The sequence below is a fragment of the Miscanthus floridulus genome, chromosome 8 (assembly GCF_019320115.1).
Source record: "Miscanthus floridulus cultivar M001 chromosome 8, ASM1932011v1, whole genome shotgun sequence".
In the NCBI taxonomy this organism is placed as follows: Eukaryota; Viridiplantae; Streptophyta; class Magnoliopsida; order Poales; family Poaceae; genus Miscanthus; species Miscanthus floridulus.
Window position 1 is genome coordinate 70,821,440 of NC_089587.1, and position 19,014 is coordinate 70,840,453.

General features: G+C 45.3%; 2 protein-coding genes across 3 annotated transcripts; both read left to right on the forward strand.

Annotated features, from left to right (window-relative positions):
- The first annotated feature begins 13,301 nt into the window (after positions 1-13,301).
- LOC136472496 (uncharacterized) lies at positions 13,302-17,283 on the forward strand. 2 transcript variants are annotated; one of them, XM_066470195.1, is made up of 3 exons: positions 13,302-13,581; positions 15,662-15,699; positions 16,158-17,283. In XM_066470195.1, the coding sequence occupies exon 3, from the start codon at positions 16,487-16,489 to the stop codon at positions 17,189-17,191; it is 705 nt and encodes a 234-aa protein (XP_066326292.1). In that variant the 5' UTR covers positions 13,302-13,581; positions 15,662-15,699; positions 16,158-16,486; the 3' UTR covers positions 17,192-17,283. The 2 variants fall into 2 exon arrangements, with proteins under 2 accessions (XP_066326292.1, XP_066326293.1); XM_066470196.1 differs by lacking the exon at positions 15,662-15,699.
- On the forward strand, positions 13,576-15,094 carry LOC136472497 (uncharacterized). Its single transcript, XM_066470197.1, has one exon. It carries the CDS (start codon positions 14,150-14,152, stop codon positions 14,852-14,854), a length of 705 nt encoding a protein of 234 aa, XP_066326294.1. The 5' UTR covers positions 13,576-14,149; the 3' UTR covers positions 14,855-15,094.
- Positions 17,284-19,014: the final 1,731 nt, after the last annotated feature.

A 19,014-nucleotide genomic window follows, 5' to 3' on the forward strand; every position in this document is an offset into this window, starting at 1 on the left:
GATGCACTCAACACATGACCGGTGATGCAAGAATGTTCAACTCAATCAACATCAATGGCAATGATGGTTATGATAGTATTACATTTGGTGACAATAGCAAAGGTAATGTCAAAGAACTTGATAAGATTGCAATATCCAATGACATGAGCATATCCAATGTGTTGCTAGTAGAGAGCTTGAACTTCAATTTGCTATCCATGGCTCAATTGTGTGATCTTGGATTCAAATGCATATTTGGGGTAGATGATGTAGAGATCATAAGTATAGATGGCTCTAACTTGATCTTCAAAGGCTTTAGATATGAGAATCTATACTTGGTTGATTTCAATGCTAATAAAGCTAAATTATCTACATGCTTGTTCACTAAGTCTAGCATGGGTTGGTTATGGCATAGAAGGCTTGGTCATGTTGGAATGAAACAATTGAATAGATTGGTTAAGCATGACTTAGTTAAAGGCTTGAAAGATGTTGTGTTTGAAAAGGATAAGCTTTGTAGCTCTTGTTAAGCCGGTAAACAAGTTGGAAACACCCATCCCAAGAAAAGCATGATGAGCACTAGTAAAGCATTTGAGTTATTGCATATGGATTTATTTGGGCCAACACAATACACTGGCATCGGTGGTAATAAATATGGCTTTGTGATAGTGGATGATTACACTAGATACACATGTGTATTCTTCCTAGTGGATAAAAGTAATGTGTTTGCAATATTCAAATCATTTGTCAAGGGCATTCACAATGAGTTTGAAACAACCATCAAGAGAGTTAGAAGTGACAATGGTAGTGAGTTCAAGAACACTAGAATTGATGAGTTGTGTGATGAATTTGGAATTAGACATCAATTCTCGGCCAAGTACACTCCACAATCAAATGGCCTTGTTGAGAGGAAAAATAGAACAATCATTGATATGGCAAGGTCTATGCTTAGTGAGTACAATGCGAGTCAATCTTTTTGGGCCGAAGCTATCAACATGGCTTGCTATTGTAGCAACCGCCTCTATTGTCACTCATTGAAAGAGAAGACACCATATGAGCTCTTGAATGGTAGAAAGCCCAACATTGTATATTTTCGGGTCTTTGGTTGCAAATGTTACATCTTAAAGAAAGGCACTAGATTGGGCAAGTTTGACAAGAAATATGATAAATGATTCTTACTTGGTTATTCCACTACAAGCAAAGCATATAGAGTTTGGAATTTAGATAGTGGTACTCTTGAGGAAGTTCATGATGTTGAATTTGATGAAACCAAGGGTTCACAAGTAGAGAATGAAAACTTGGAAGATGTTAGAGGCATTCAACTTTCAAATGCCATGAAGAACATGGATGTTGGTGAATTGAGGCCTAGGCAAGTGAATGATGATGAAGATGATCAAGTGCAAGTGCTCTCTAACTCAAATGTGCAAGATGATACAACTCAAGCTAATACAAGTGGATCTCATGATAATGAACAAGATCAAGTGGCTAGTACATCATCTCAATCCAATGATCAAGCAAGTGCAAGCAATCAAGTTCCAATACTCTAACCAACCAATGTTGCAAGGGATCATCCATTAGACACTATCATTGGTGATATTTCTAGAGGTGTACAAACAAGATCAAGATTGGTATCATTTTGTGAGCATTTCTCATTTGTGTCATCTATTGAACCAAAGAAGATAGATGAAGCATTGAAGGATATTGATTGGGTGAATGCTATGCATGAAGAATTGAATAACTTCACAAGAAATCAAGTATGAGAATTAGTAGAGAGACCAAAAGGATACAATGTGATTAGAACCAAATGGATCTTTAGAAACAAGCAAGATGAAGATGGGATAGTAGTAAGGAACAAAGCAAGATTGGTAGCACAAGGCTATACACAAGTTGAAGGTCTTGACTTTGGAGAAATATATGCCCCGGTTGCTAGATTGGAAGCAATAAGAATCTTGCTAGCCTATGCTTGTGTCCACAACATCAAGCTCTATCAAATGGATGTTAAGAGTGCATTTCTCAATGGCTACATCAATGAAGAAGTATATGTTGAGCAACCTCCCGGTTTTAAAGATGATAAAAAGCCCAACCATGTGTACAAGTTGAAGAAGGTATTGTATGGCTTGAAGCAAGCACCTAGAGTATGGTATGAGAGATTGAGGGACTTCCTACTCTCTGAAGGGTTCATAATAGGCAAGGTTGACACCACTCTTTTTATCAAGAAGATTGGAAAAGATTTATTTATGTTGCAAATCTATGTTGATGATATCATATTTGGATCAACCAATCAAGATTTTTGTGATGAGTTTGGAAAGATGATGGCTAATAAGTTTGAGATGTCCATGATTGGAGAGTTGAGTTACTTCCTTGGTCTTCAAATCAAGCAATTGAAGAATGGTACTTTTATGAGTCAAGGCAAGTATATCAAGGACATGATCAAGAAGTTTGGCATGATTGATAGTCAAGCCTTTAGCACACCAATGGGACCCAATGGCAACTTTGATAGTGATGCAAGTGGCAATATGGTGGATCAAAAATTGTATCGGTCTATGATTGGAAGCCTACTCTGTGACCGTATCAAGGCCGGATGTCATGTTTAATGTATGCATGTGTGCAAGATTTCAAGCCTCACCTAGAGAAAGTCATTTGAAGGCTACAAAGAGGATATTGAGGTACTTGAAGCATACACCAAATGTTGGCTTGTGGTATCCCAAAGAAGCAAAGTTTGAGCTAGTTGGTTACTCCGACTCGGATTATGCGAGATGCAAGGTTGAAAGAAAGAGTACATCGAGCACATGTCAATTGTTGAGAAGATCACTTGTTTCATGGTCATCAAAGAAGCAAAATAGTGTTGCATTATCAACCGCCGAAGCCGAATACATATCCGCCAGTAGTTGTTGTGCACAAATTCTTTGGATGAAGGCCACCTTGAATGATTTTGGAATCAAGTTCAAGAAAGTGTCATTGCTATGTGACAATGAGAGTGCAATCAAGTTGACCAACAATCCGGTTCAACATGCAAGAACAAAGCACATTGATGTCCGCCACCATTTCATAAGAGATCACCAACAAAAAGGAGACATTTGCATTGAGAGTGTAGGCACGAAGATCAACTTGCCGATATATTCACCAAGCCATTGGATGAGAAAATGTTTTACAAGCTAAGGAATGAGTTGAACATATTGGATTTCTCAAATATATGTTGATGCACCCCCCCACTCATATGACATGCCTCTCCTTCGAGCAATCCAAGGTAAAAGATGATTGGCATGACATACATCCTTGCTAAGGATATGTTTAGTGCATCTAGTCATCTCTCCATTTTATTAGGCTCATTCATGAAAATCAAATAATTTTGATGTTTATATGGTATCACTATTGCTTCTATGCTTGACTTGATCTAGTGGTAGCATATGACATGTTTATGGGCTTGTAAACCTAGTGTTTGATCTAGAAAATGAGCTCTAAGTGTTTAACTCAACATGGTACAAGATAACCCTTATTTGGAGGTGTGAAGAAGCTTGTCCTTGGATCAAATCGAGTTAAATATCTTTGGTAAATGATCTAGATTGGACCAAATTTGGGAATATGATCCTCACCCCATTGATTGACATTGATAAATCTCAACCTATCTATAATTTAAGTCTTAGTGATCATTGATGACAAAGGGGGAGAGAAACAAACATATAAGTAATAGATATAAGTAATAGGGAGAGAGTTTGACATAGGGGGAGAGATATGACAAAGGAAAGAGATCAATTAAAATTTTGAGCACACAAGTAGGGGGAGCCAGCTCATGAACTTGTATGGTGCATTTGAATGTGCATTTCATATGTTTGCTTACATGGCATAAGTTCTAAATTTAAAATATCCATGCTTGTGTGATGTATGCTAGTTGTAAGATTGAATGATGAAATGAAATCACTAGATAACTTTCATTTCCAAGTATTTCCAAGTGGTATCAAGCTAACCATGGTGCTAAGGATGGTATAATGGTGCACTCCGATTGGTATCACGCTTCAAAGGTCCGTCTTTTATACCTTAGCATCATTTGGTAGACATTGTCTCCTATATTTCTTATCTAAGCATATGTGCAAGCTACAATCTAAACTCTTAGCACATATGTAGGGGGAGCAATAGCTACCATTTGGAGTTCATGAAACTTGTCCATATCCTTTTACATATGGTAAATATGCTTGGGCAAGCAACATGGATTCAATTGAATTTTAATTCATATCTTTGTGAAAAGGTTGTCATCAATTACCAAAAAGAGAGAGATTGAAAGCTCTAGTTTGGTTTTGGTGAATTGATGAAACCCTAAGTGCTAACCTAGTTTATCAAGTGATCATGAGATAGGTAGCACATTCCAAGTGGTGAAGCAAATAAAGATCATAACATGATGATGGTGATGCTATGGTGATGATCATGTGCTCGGACTTGGAAAGAAGAAAGAGAAAAACAAAAAGCTCAAGGCAAAGGTATAAATTATAGGAGCTATTTTGTTTTGGTGATCAAGACACTTAGAGAGTGTGATCACATTTAGGTTTGATAGTCGTACTATTAAGAGGGGTGAAACTCATATCGGAATGCGGTTATCAAAGTGCCACTAGATGCTCTAACTCTTTGCATATGCATTTAGGATCTAGTAGAATGCTAACACCCTTGAAAATGTTTGTGAAAATATGCTAACACATGTGCACAAGGTGATACACTTGGTGGTTGGCACAGTTGAGCAAGGGTGAAGAAGTTAGAGGTAAAAATGAGTTAGTCTTGCTGGTCACTGAGTGACTGGACGCTGGTCTCAGAGGGACCGGCGCGTCCGGTCAAGTGTGGCAGTGTAGACGCCAGCGTGGATGATCGACCGGACGCGGGGTCTTGGACTGATCGAACACTGAGATACAGCGTCCAGTCCTATTGTCGGTAGCACAGAGAAAAGTCACTTAGTGACCGGACGCTTGCAGGGTCCGGTCAAGCATGACCGGACGCATCCGGTCAAAGAAAATTGTTTCAGGAACCTTACTAGAAATGACCAGACGCTGGAGGCTGAGTGTCCGGTCAGTTTGTGCGCAGCGTCCGGTCAGCTGATGACTGTTGAAATCTGACGAATAGTATTTGAAGCAGGGGACACGTGGCGTGAATCATGTGACCGAACACTGAGGTCCAGCATCCGGTCAATCCGACCGGAGCATCCGGTCACCCCACGCTGCGCCCAATGAAGGGGTACAATGACTCTATTTCGTGGAGGCCTCTATTTAAGCCCCATGGCCGGCTGAAGCTCATACCTTTGGCCATTTGCATTGACATAGCAACCTTGTGAGCTTAGCCAAAGCCCTCCCACTCATCTCCATCATTGATTCATCATCTTTGTGAGATTGGGAGAGAATCCAAGTGCATTGCTTGAGTGTTTGCATCTAGAGGCACTTGGTTTTCGTGTTTCACTATGGGATTCGCTTACACCTAGATAGCTTGGAGCGGCGAGGGTTGTCGAGCGGAGGGTGGTGATTGTCTCCGACTCTGATCGTGGTGATTGTGAGAGGTTCTTGACCTTTCCTCGGTGGAGAGCCAAAAGGTACTCTAGTGGATTGCTCATGGCTTGTGTGATCCTCATCTTGTGTTGGTTGTGTGGCACCCTATTGAGGGTTTGGCGTGTGATGCCAATTAGCGAGTGAACCTCCAAGTGAGTGAATCACCACAACAAGAAGTAGCTTGTCGGCAAGCAAGTGAACCTCGGTAAAAATCATTATGTTCATCATTTGATTCCAAGGTGATTGGTCTTCATTGTTATTCATCCTTGTGATTGATTGGTTCCTTCATCTACATGGCGGTATAACCTTCTTGATCACTCTCATTACATTACCGCAAATTAGTTGTCAAGCTCTTTGGTGTAGCTAGTTGTGAGAGCTTGCTTGCTTGGTTGGTGTGGCTCTTTAGTTAGCCTTTGAGAGCACACTAACATAGGATAGTGTCATATCTTTTGTGTGAATAGATACTATCTAAAGTAGAATTGTGATAGCTGGCTTACATTTTGAGTAGGCTAGCGCAACACTTGCTTCGCCTCATAATTGTCTAACCATTTTGTTAAGTGTTGTTGTAGAAATTTTTTATTAGGCTATTCACCCCCCTCTAGCCATTAGGACCTTTCATTGGGGCGGCGAATTCACTTCGGTGGAGTTCACTGCGTACTGCGTGGATCCGAGTGTGGTGAGACACCACACTGCACCATACTCACCACAGCAGAATGGCGTGGTGGAGCGGCGGAACCAGACGGTGGTCGGCATGGCTCGATCCATGATGAAGGCCAAGAGCATGCCGGCAAGGTTCTAGGGTGAGGCGGTGACCACAGCGGTGTTCATCCTAAACCGCGCGCCCACCAAGGCCCTAAAGGGCAAGACGTCGTTCGAATCTTGGTATGGGCACAAGCCGAGCGTGTCCTTCCTCTAGACATTCGGCTGCATCAGCCACGTCAGAAAGACGAAGCCGATCCTCACTAGGCTGGAGGACAGGAGCACACCGATGGTGCTCCTGGGCTACGAGGAAGGTACCAACACGTATCGGCTCTATGACCCACGCAGAGGCAAGGTGGTTGTCTCACGCGATGTCGTGTTCGATGAGAAGGCGGCCTAGGACTAGGACAGTCCGAGCACGGGGGAAACTGGCGGCTTCACCAGCACCTTCATCGTCGAGCACTTGGTCATCCACGGTGGTGGAGACGTTGGAGAGGTGCCGACCACTCCAGCAACAGAGCTGAGCACTCCTGGGGCAGTGCCGAGCACTCTAGGAGGGGTGCCGAGCACTCCAGGAGCAGTGCCGAGCGGTCCTGCAATGGTACCGACCACTCCAGGATGGGTGCCAAACGCTTCCGTAGTGGAGCCAAGAGGTCTTGTAGTGGTGCCGACCACTCCAAGACTGATGTCGAGCACTCTTGCAATGATGTCGACCACTCTAGAAGTAGTGATGAGTGGTCCAAAAATAATGCCGAGCACTACAGCCGAGGTGCCAAGCACTCCGGCAGAACAGGGGACTCTATCGACGCCGATCGAGTTCGCCTCACCTCCAAGCAATATCACTGAGTTCGTGGATGCCTTCCACGACGGTGAGGAGGTGCGGTTCCACAGGCTGGACGACATCATCGGTGGCACAGGGTCCTCAGGCCTAGCGGGTCGGCTGCTCAATGACCCAGAGCTACTTCTCGTCAGTACAGAGAAACCACCCACGTTTGCGCTGGCCGAGCGCGATGCAAATTGGTGACGGGCGATGCTAGTGGAGATGAAGGCGATCGAGGAAAACGAGACTTGGGAGCTCGTCGATCCACCTCCAGGATACCATCCGATCGGCCTGAAGTGGGTGTACAAGGTCAAGCGGGACGAGCGCGGCGCCATTGTCAAGCACAAGGCGCGCCTCGTCGCCCGAGGCTTTGTCCAGCACGAGGGCATTGACTTTGAGGAAGTCTTTGTGCCAGTAGCGCGCATGGAGTCTATCTGACTGCTGCTGGCCTTGGTAGCAGCGAAGGACTGGCGCGTCCATCACCTGGACGTAAAATCAGCCTTCCTTAATGACGAGCTAGCGGAGACAGTCTTCGTCGGGCAACCTTCGGGTTTCGCCATCAAGGGAGCGGAGCACAGGGTGCTCCGACTACGCAAGGCGCTCTACGGGCTGCGGCACGCCCCGCGAGCGTGGAACGCCAAGCTTGACGCCATGCTGGGCGAGCTTGGGTTCATGCGGTACGCAACCGAGCACGCGCTCTACACACGGCGACTGGGGGAAGGAGGAGCTCGTCGTCGGCATGTATGTGGATGACTTGATCGTCACCAGTGCGCGTGCGGAGGACATCGACAGCTTCAAGCGCGAGATGGCGGCTCATTTTTGAATGAGCGATCTCGGCGCGCTCTTCTACTACCTCGACAGCGAGGTGAGACAGGGGAAGGAGGCGCTCACGCTCGATCAGAGCATGTATGCCTCGAAGCTGTTGGAGCAGAGCGGCATGGCTGAGTGCAAGCCGTACGTGACTCCGATGGAGGAGCGGCTGAAGCTGACGAAGGCCAGTACCGCGGTGAAGGTAGATGCAACACTCTACCAGAGCATCGTCGGTGGTCTGCGCTATCTAGTCCACACGAGGCCGGACATTGCATTCGCCGTGGGCTACGTTAGCCGCTTCATGGAGGATCCCGAGAGAATCACTGGGCTGCGGTAAAGCGGCTGTTGCGCTACGTCAAGGGGACGATGGATTAGGTGATCGTCTTCCCCAAGACCGGTGAAAGTGGGCTACAACTCACTGTGTTCAGCGATGCAGACATGGCGGGGGACATCGACAGACGGCGGAGCATCTCTGGCGTGCTCATCTTTCTCGAGTCGGCTCCAATCTTATGGCTGTCGCTGAAACAGAAGGTGGTGGCGCTATCCACGTGCGAGGCAGAGTACGTGGCAGCGGCCATAGCGGCGTGCCAAGCTGTGTGGCTGCGCCGACTGCTGGGCGAGCTGACCAGTGTGGAAGCTCACCCACCAGCACTGATGGTGGACAACCACCCCGCCATCGTCCTCGCGAAGAATTCGGTTCTCCACGACCGGAGCAAGCACATCGATGTCAAGTTCCACTTTCTCATGGACTGTGTCGATGGAGGGCAGATCATCATTGAGTTCGTCGAAAGTGGTCGGCAACTCGCGGACGTCCTCACCAAGCCGCTCAACCATCTTCGGTTCACGGAGCTGAAGAAGATGATCGGCATGGTGGACGTTCTAGGGTTAGCGGCAGAATTAAGGGAAGAATTGTTAAGTAATCTGCTGTTCTCCTCTATACGACGCGGCAGGGGCAGGCGCCGGAAGGGCTCCCCTGCTGCTGCACTGTAGCAGCTGCAGGGGCAAACGTCGAAAGGCTCACCTGCCGCACTGTAGCCACAGCAGGGGCAGGCGTCAAAGTTAGCCCTGCTTCACATCTAGTCACTGTAGCAGCATGACAGCCTGACATATCTGTGCATTAGGATTAGATGGGTAGAGTTGTATATATAGTTTCCCACTGCAACTCAGTAAAGTAAGCGAGTTCAGTTTTGCTATCTCCTTTGCAGAGCTCCGGTCAATGCTGCTGCTTGTGCTATGTGTGTGCGCTCTATTCTCCCTCCCTTCTTCTACCTCTAGTCATAGCGTATGGTCGGCAACACTGGTAAGCGGTCAGCTCACCCGTGTGGAAGATCCAGGGGCCAACAGATATGGCCACTGTTAATATTCACATGGGATGTGGTTCAACAACAGACACGAGATCCCTGTAAACTGGATCTTGATTTCAACAGCAGATAGCATGCCAGTTTCTGGAAGATGGAATAAGACAGCGAATATGACATCAAACAGCACTAGAGTAAGCTGCCATGCTGATTCATGTTCCCAATACTTGGAACATGAAGATGCGGTTCAGTTCAACCTAATGCATAATAAATCTGGACAGCATGCGGACCATCTTGAAATCACAAAATTCAGATTCTACATGCTGTAAGTACAGCAGGCAGGCCAAACATGCCAGCAATGCAATCGCACATGAAGAATCATGAATTGCGAAGCCAACTGTTCCTTCTGTCTCTTTTACTTTGGATGCAACCAATCTCAAAATCTGAACCAAACATTTAAGTATTCACTTGTGCAAATGACTTCTCCACTTCAAAGACATCACACGTGGATCATAAGCTCCACTGCAGTTAGAGATGCCTGTCAAGCTGAAAATAAGGTACAGCATGTCATGGAGGGAGCTGGCTTAGTTGCGGCAGCATGAGATTATTGTCAATTTGATCTTGCTGTCTACAGGGTGAGCAACTTCTCTTCTTCAGCTTGTTTCAGCATATATAGAGGCAAAACCATAGCTAAGAAGACACCATTGAAGCAGCTCTCTTCTACGTCCTTCTATTCTGTTTCTAGGGAAAAATAAAGCAGTGTGGTTTCCACTGCAACCATGGCTTTCCACCTCAGATCTGCTGGTGTGCCTTTGTCCTTGCTCCAATGACATTGATATTGAGGAACAGTTGCAGAGCTTGAAGACAAGCATCTCTTTGCTTTCTAAGACCACTGGAAACAAGTGCACCAGTTTGAGAAAGCTTGGAGAAGTGTACAGCACTACAGCACCCCCAGTGACCTTGTGTGCTTACCCAGTAGCCAAGTTACTTGGAAAAGGAAAGCAGTGGAGCAAGAGCTTGAGTAATCGCTTGTCATGCTTGATCTCTAACAACGCTATTCAAGAGAGCTTCTACGGGCTCAAGGAAACTATCCTTGATATGCAGTTTGTACTCAAGAGAGGAGATCATACAGCTGTCCAAACCAAGATCCAGTCCTATACCCGCGTTGCCAAAAAGGCACAGAAACAATTCAGGAAAAACAGGAAGAAGTCCACTGCAGCAGATCAAGATGTTGTCTTACGCCAAAGAGATTGCCTCCTCAATGCTGGAACCCTCATTGCATCTCCTGTCGAGGAAAATTGCGATGACAAGTTCCACCAAGTGGTTCCTTCTCTGCAAGACAATCCAGAGGAGAAGAGTTGTTTGCGAGGAGGAGCAACTGCAGGAGTTGGAGTTGGACATTGTTGAGCTTGAGAGTGGAGTCGAGTCTTTGTTCAGGACATTGATCCAGAGCAGAGTTTCTCTTCTGAATATCCTTAGCTTGTAGACAGATCATCCAAATCTGACCTATGATTAGCATCTACCTTTTAGAGGACCACCTGATCATGCAAACAGTTTTGATGTACATATGAGATATAGAAAGAAAGTCAATTTAGATAAAGCAAAATTCTTTTATCCATTTCATGCTGTCAATTATTGTGTTTCTTCCAGATTTCTCATAACTTGACATGGTACCAGGTAAACAGTTAAATAATCACCTAAAATTGGGAGCTTCATTTGAAGCTTGATCATGAAATAAGTAATTTACTTTGAAGATGTTAACCATTATTTGTACCATGAAACAATTAGTAGTGGTTCATGTATGTATATGAAAACAACAAATGAGAGGACCGTTTTGAATATTTACATGGGATGTGGCTCAATAACAGGCACAAGATCCTTGTAAACTGGATCTTGCTCTCAAGTCTCAACAACTGATAGCATGTCAGGGAGTGTGATGGTAGCCAGTAGTAGCGTAAGCTTCAATGCAGATTCTTGATACTAATACTTGGAACATGATGGTGCAATTCAGTTAGACTCAATGCATAATAAATTTGATGGCATGCACATCATCTTGAAACTGCAAAATTCAGATTCTATATGCTGTACAAGCCAAGATCCAGTCCTACATCTGCGTTGCCAAGAAGGCACAGAAGCAGTTCAAGAAAATCAGCAAGAAGCCCACCACAGCAGATCAAGAAAGTTGCAGGGTGGCGAAGATGCTGTCGGAAGCCAGAGAGATTGTTGCCTCAATGCTGGAATCCTCATCGTACCTGCTGTCAAAGAAAACCATGATGACGAGTTCCACCAAGCGGTCTCTTTTCTCCAAGACATTCCAGAAGAAAAGTTTTGTTTGCAAGGAGGAGCAACTGCAGGAGTTAGAGCTGGACATCATTGATCTTGAGAGCGGAGTTGAGTCTTTGTTCAGGACATTAATCCAGAGCAGAGTTTCCCTTCTGAATACTCTCACCTTGTAGATAGATCATAAACAACTCTACCCCCGCGATTAGCACCCGCCTTTTAAAGGGTCTGCTGATCATGAAAGCAATTTTGATGTGTGTATATATGATAGAAGGTGTACCTTATCTAAAAAAATGATAGAAGGTGTACAGAAAATTACTCAATTGAGAAGCAAAGTTTTAGATCCATTTCTTGTCGTCATTTCAGTATTCCTATTTGTGCACAGAAATTTATTGCCTAACAGCATAAACAATTTCTTATCCTTTTCTCCCCTTGACAATGTACTTCGTCAGTTCGTCATGGCACCAAGGAAAAGTTCAGTATATTCAGTGAAACAGCCAAGCATTCCAACTGAAAATAACACTGATGTTGCCAAGCATAAAAAAAAGGATTAATTGGATACATGCCATTACAAATATTGCGTTTCAGAGATATACCATTACTATTCATGATATGGGAAGCGTACCATTATAATTTTGCATATCTCTACAATATACCATTACTTACCCATTTGACATGTGTATCGCAATTTAGACCAAATTGATTGCCCTCATCTTCTTCCTCCCACCTCCCTCTCTCATATTTTGTACGAGCTGTTCACTGCTGGACATGGCCGGGTGTGTGAATATCTGTGCGCAGTGCGCACCTCCCTGCTCATTAGCCCACAAGTATCGCGCTCTCGCTGCCCAGCTCGTCAGCCCCGCCACTGCCCACTGTGGCCGTGCATGCGCACCGGACCCGCACCTCCTGCTCCCGGTCCGCCACAATGGCACATCCGCGGCACTGCTGGCTTGCGAATGGATGGAGCACTCCAGCTTGTCCCTGCGGCACGCCGCACGCTAATTAGATGGTCACAGCGGAGCTAGCTACTCTACAATAATGGAGCTAGCTACTCTATAACTAATAAGCGAGGTACATCACGTACATGGACCTCCGTGCAGCCGGTGCTCAGGCACATACGGAGTACTGGCAATCCAGGACTTGCTCAGGCACCTATGAGAGAGAGGGAGGTGGGAGGAAGTAGATGAGGGCAATTTGGTCCAGAAATTGTGATAAACAAGGCGAGGGGTAAGTAGTGGTACACTTCAGACATATACAAAATTAGAATGACATGTTTTTGATATCGTAAATAGTAATGATATATCTTTGAAATATGATATTTGTAATGACGTGCATCTAATTAACCCTAAAAAAAAGGTGTAATCTCTACTAAGTTAAAGGCCGTTCGGATGGTTGAAATTTCAGTCGGAATTCACTGTTCACGCTGAAATTCACTGTTGACCCTCTCATAAATTCCTAAAAGGTTCTTTCAAATTCCTCCCAGCTACCGAGCTTTTACAAAGAGACCTACAATCCTAGCAAAATGTGTAATATCTAGTACTAAATATATGGGCGGCTGAGAACACAGGAGCTTCTCACCGTTGAGCTCCGTCGAGCGTCCACAGCAAGGCGCCCCTGACGCCGAGGAAACATATGGATGCATGATTTGGCGGAGGGACGCACAGGGAAGAACACCAGGTGGAGCAAGCGCGACTGGAACATCCACACCCAAGAGCACCCGCTGTTCTCCCGCAAGCCTCAAGTCCATGTCGCCGGCGGCGGATATCGCCGGACTGGAATGGGGGACTAATCTGGAAAATGCCGGATCCGATATGGCCATATGGCCATATGGGGTGCTTCATGTTAATATATTCGGATCGCGATTAATATTAATTATCTAAATGAGGGGGCTATTTGCAAAATGTAGGCCCCACGTTTCATAGTCGCGACACTTCCCCTCCGGTCGGCGGCGGCGGCGGAGTCGCGGACGCGACGAGTTCTGCTGCCCCTGCTCCGGATGGAGAGTCATTTTAGCGCCAGCATCTTCACCGCCGACGAGCCGTCCCCATGGTCGCCGAGGCGCAAGGGCACCGGCGGGACGACCCCAAGGTCGCCGCCACCACCGTCTCGGGTTCGCCACTGAACTCGTGGGGTGGGAGCTGCAACCTAGGACTGCGCTCCGGTCTCCGGCAACGCTCTGGTGAGCCCCACCTGCCCCTTCCATACCTTCTTCTCCCTGTTGTTCTCTATTTTTATCCATGGCAAGCGAATCCGTTGTCACCGCTAGTTGCGACATGACAGCGCGATAGCAAGCTAGATCCATGCGAGCGTGCAATGCTGAACCCACCGGATCGGATTGCTTGGGACCCTCGAGGCTGGAGGCGAGCCAAGTCAACTAGTGTTCGTCCCTCCACCGGCAAGGTGGCAACAATAACAGACTAATTAATCAATCTCACGATCTGGGAGATGCTAACCTCGACGCCCTTTGGCCCGTGCAGGCGAGCTTGCTAGCCATAATGCAGACATGACAGCCTCGTAATCAAGCTCAATGAGCGATGAGATTCTTGGCTTCGGTTGCTGCGCAAGAGCACGCAGTTGGTCACACATGAGAATGATTCTTCCTGTCTGCCGGTCAGCTGTGCAGTTGCTTCAACCTTCAACCTCTCTGGCTATATAAAACAAGGAAGCCGAAGCCTGGAAGGGACACCATTACAGCAGCTTGCATTTTCTCTTTCCTTCTCTTCCACATCCAGTGCTTCGTTCAAAGGATGGCGTGCCATCTGAGATCTGCGAGCGTGCCTTCTAGCCCTCGCTCCAACGAGACTAATGTTGAGGAACAGCTGCAGAGCCTGAAGGCAGCCGTCTCATCGCCTTCAGCGACTATCGAAACCATGGTCGATGGTTTGAGCAAGCTCGGGAGCATCTACGACTGCATCGATGTGCTCACATGCTTGCCCACCAGCCAGAGAAAGGCAGTGGAGGAGGAGCTCGAGCGCTCCCTCGTCCTGCTCGACCTCTGCAGTGCTGTGCAAGAGAGCTTTGTTGAGCTCAAGGCCAATGTCCAGGAGATGCAGTTGTCTCTCAAAAGAGGAGACGATGTGGCACTCCAGACCAGGGTTCAGTGCTATGCACGCTTGGTCAAGAAGTCACAAAAGCAGCTCAAGAAGGTCAACAAGAAGACTGCTTCTGACATCGAAGGATGCAGGGTGATTAACCTGGTTGCTGAAGCGAGGGAGATTGTTGTGTCCATCCTCGAATCGACATTGCATCTCCTGTCAAAGCAAATTGCGGTTCCAAGTTCTAGCAAGTGGTCACTTGTCTCCAAGTCTTTCCATAAGAAGAGAGTCCTGTGCGAGGCGGATCAATTGCAAGGGTTGGAGCTGGACATTGTTGATCTTGAGAGCAGAGTTGGGACATTGTTCAGGACATTGATCCAGAGCAGAGTGTCTCTTCTGAATACTCTTAGCTTGTAGACAGATCATCAACAACTCTGACCCCCTGCGATTAGCATCCGCCTTTTAGAGGATTTGCTGATCATCCAAACAATTTTATGTGTACATATATATGAGAGAATGTACAGAAAATTACTCAATTGAGAGACAGTTTTTGGTCCATTTCCTGTTGTCAGCTGCTGTCTCTCTTGTGATTAATTTTATGGTGTGCATTCTTACCCATGATGCCTTTGTGTTTTACATCATGCAAAGGCCAGCAAAACAGGAACTGAGGTCAATATGATTTGAACTGTTATGCAAATACACACTCTCCTGTGTTCAACATCATTATGAGAAAAATGAACTGGCCAGAATATTCTTGTTCACATGAGATGTGCCTCAACAGCAAGCCCAAGATCCTTATACAGTGGATCTTGCTCTCCCTAGCTAAAACATGCCAACTCCAAACCATGAGAATTTATCTCCTCCTACCATGATTTGTTTCCAAGAAGCCAATAACTTAGCATTTATTATTGAGTGGAATCCTGTGCAGTTGCACAGTTGATATTAATATGGTCCCTTTCTTTGTATACACCTTTATCTCCTTGATTAAATATATAATGATTATGGGTTTTACTCCTCCCGTTTTCTCCCCAAAAAAACATGGATCTGTTATAGTTGTATTGTATTTCACAGGACTTTGTGCCATCTACTTCTGATCTATGTATGAGTATAATTAGGCTATACACTCATATTTTTTTCCCACCAAAATGAATTTGTTAGATCTTTTTGTCCTTGTTTTTCTTATTAATATGGTTCCTTCTAGCCTCTTATAATTGTTTTTTTCAGAGCAGGGATCTTCAGAGTGAACCCTAGTGAACCCAAAGGTAAGAAAGTTTCATTAATTTCATCATGATTTCACTTGAATGATACATAGCAAATTCATTAAAATAAGTGTTTAGCAACCAGATGACCTGCATGAGACCAACACTGCTCCATCCATGAGGATGCACGGATGCGCTAGACTGAATTGTCATGATTTGTTGCAGACAACAGGAGCACAACATGCTCTACCAAAGCCTCAAAATTATAAAACACATCTGTAGCTCATCTTGAGATTGCCAAAGGTGTTGCACGCCTCAATTAACAAACAAGAGTGAGCATGCCAGCGATGCTCACTTCAATTTAAACATATGAGAACCCACCAGATCGGAATGCATGGGAACCTGGAGCTGGGAGGCGAAGTCAGCTGGATGTTCGCCCCTCCACCAGCAACTTGCATGCTAATTAACCAATCTCACCATCTAGATCAGATGCTAATCTCGACGCCCTTTCATCCGTGCAGGCGAGCTTGCCAGCCATAGCGCAGACATGACAGCCTCGTAATCAAGCTCAATGGCCAATGCAGTTTTTATTATTTGGCTTTGGTTGCAGCGCGTGAGCACGCAGTTCTTCGCACATGAGAATGATTCTCCCTGTCTGCTGGTTCAGCTCTGCAGTTGCATCCGATTCTCCCTGTCTGCTGGTTCAGCTCTGTAGTTGCGTCCACCTTCGTCGCTATATAAACAAGGAAGCCGAAGCCTGGAAGACACCATTGCAGCAGCTTGCCTTTGATCTTTCTTCTCTCCCACTCCCAAAAGTTTCAGCGTTTCACAACTTTCACCAATTCCAAGGATGGCTTGCCACCTGAGATCTGCTAGCATGCCATCGAGCCCTCGCTCCAGCAAGACCTCTGTTGAGGAACAGATTCTGAGCCTGAAAGCAGCTTTCTCTCTGCCTTCAGCGACCATTGAAACCATGGTAGATGGTCTGAGCAAGCTCGGGAGCATCTACAACCACATAGATGCACTCACATGCCTGCCCAGCAGCCAGAGGAAGGCAGTGGAGGAGGAGCTGGAGCGCTCCGTCACCCTGCTTGACCTCTGCAGCGCCATGCAAGAGAGCTTTCTGGAACTCAAGGCCAGTGTCCAGGAGATGCAATTGGCTTTCAAAAGAGGAGACAACGCGGCTCTTCTGACCAAGATTCAGTGCTATGCCCGCTCAGCTAAGAAGGCGCAGAAGCTGTTCAAGAAGGTCAACAAGAAGACTGCCTCTGACATACAAGGATGTAGGGTGATCAATCTGGTCGCTGAAGCGAGGGAAATTGCCGTGTTGATCCTTGAATCGACATTGCATCTCCTGTCGAAGCAAATCGCGATTCCAAGTTCTAGCAAGTGGTCACTCATCTCCAAGTCGTTCCAAAAGAAGAGTGTCGTATGCAAGGCGGAGCAATTGCAAGGGTTGGAGCTGGACATTGTTGATCTTGAGAGCAGAGTTGGGACATTGTTGAGAACGTTGATCCAGAGCAGAGTGTCTCTTCTGAATGCTCTTAGCTTGTAGACAGATCATACAACAACTCTGACCCCCTGCGATTAGCATCCGCTTTTTAGAGGATCTGCTGATCATCCAAACAATTTTGTGTGTACATATATAGGAGAGAAAATGTACAGAAAATTACTCAATTGAGATTTGAGAGACAGTTTTTGGTCCATTTCATGTTGTCAGCTGGTGTCTCTCTTGTGATTAATTTTATATGGTGTGCATTCTTGCCTGTGTTGGCTTTATGTTTTACATCATGCAAAGGCCAGCAAAACAAGAACTAAGGTCAATATCATTTGAACTGTATGCAAATACACGTTCTCCTGTGTTCAACATCATTATGAGAAAAAATGAGCTGGCCAGAATATTCTTGTTCACATGAGATGTGCCTCAACAGCAAACCCAAGATCCTTATACAGTGGATCTTGCTTTCCCTAGCTAAAACATGCCAACTCCAAACCATGAGAATTTATCACCTACCACGATTTGTTTCCAACAAACCAATAATTTAGCATTTACTATTGACTGGAATCCTGTACAACTGCACAGTTGATATTAGTATGGGCCTTCTCTTCGAGTACATCTTTACCTTTTTATTAACATATATATCACTAGGGGTTTTACCCCTCTGATATGATATGAAAAGGCTAGCAGAGAGACCCCGGATAGCCGCCCTTCCTCGGGACTATCTTAGGATTTCTTCATACATGATGGTCCCTTTTATAGAGACAACTTACTTGACCCCTAAATAATATCCAAACCAAATCAATCTATCTTATTTCTTTCCTAACAAACCAAATCCATCTAATCTAATCTGCCAGGCACGGTTAACGCGGTTCTGTTCACGCGCTACAGTACCATGTAGGCCCCTGGGCTGGCTCCACTTGCCATATCACCCTCGAGTTTGCTCCAAAAAACATGAATCCCTTATAGCTGTATGGTATTTCACTGGACTTTGTGCCATCTACATCTGCTCTTTGTATGAGCATCTGTAACAGAACCGACCAATTATACGAAATTAAGTAAGAAAATCATCCGCCAGAGCAGACGATTTGGCAAACTTAAGCCCGTATAACCCGGTAGTTCGTGAAATCACGAAGGATTTCAAACCAACTTCCATTCCAGCCAAGATCGTAATAAGTTTAGCGGTCACCATCACATATTACATAAAAGTTCGCAATCTCAGATACATCAGAGTTTCAACATAGTTATTACAAAACAAGTTCGAATAAAAGTAGCGGAAGCCATTTGTTCAAACTACACACACTCACGCGGAGTTCAAATATAGTGCCAGCGAATGATCATCTCCAACAAAAGCATCAGACGAGACGTAAGGAATGACCATGCCCATGGTCCTAAGCATCACCCATCGCAGGATAAAGGCAGTTGATACAGTAGCCGTAATACATCTGTCCATCTGCAACAAGTGGGAATAAAACCCTGAGTACGAGAAGGTACTCAGCTAGACTTACCCGACATAACCGAAAATAAGTGACACCAAGGATTATGAAGGGCTTTATAGTAGGGTAGCTGACTCATTTACAAAAAGAAGCATTTTTAGCATTTCAAGACCCTTTTCAAAAGCATTATTGCCAAGTTAATTATTATTAACTTGTCGACTAGATTTGCACCTATACTAGAGTAAACATGTGATTAAGCAGATAATGATAACCAATGATCATTAAACAACTTCCATACTGTCATATTCATTATAACTGTCCAAGTGTTCCATAAACATTTACTACGATGAAGTCACTCAAGTCAAGTGCTCACTATCCAGGAGCGATGGCGATTCGAATCGATTCCTAACCAGCTGGTGATTTATTCCTTACACAAACCTCACT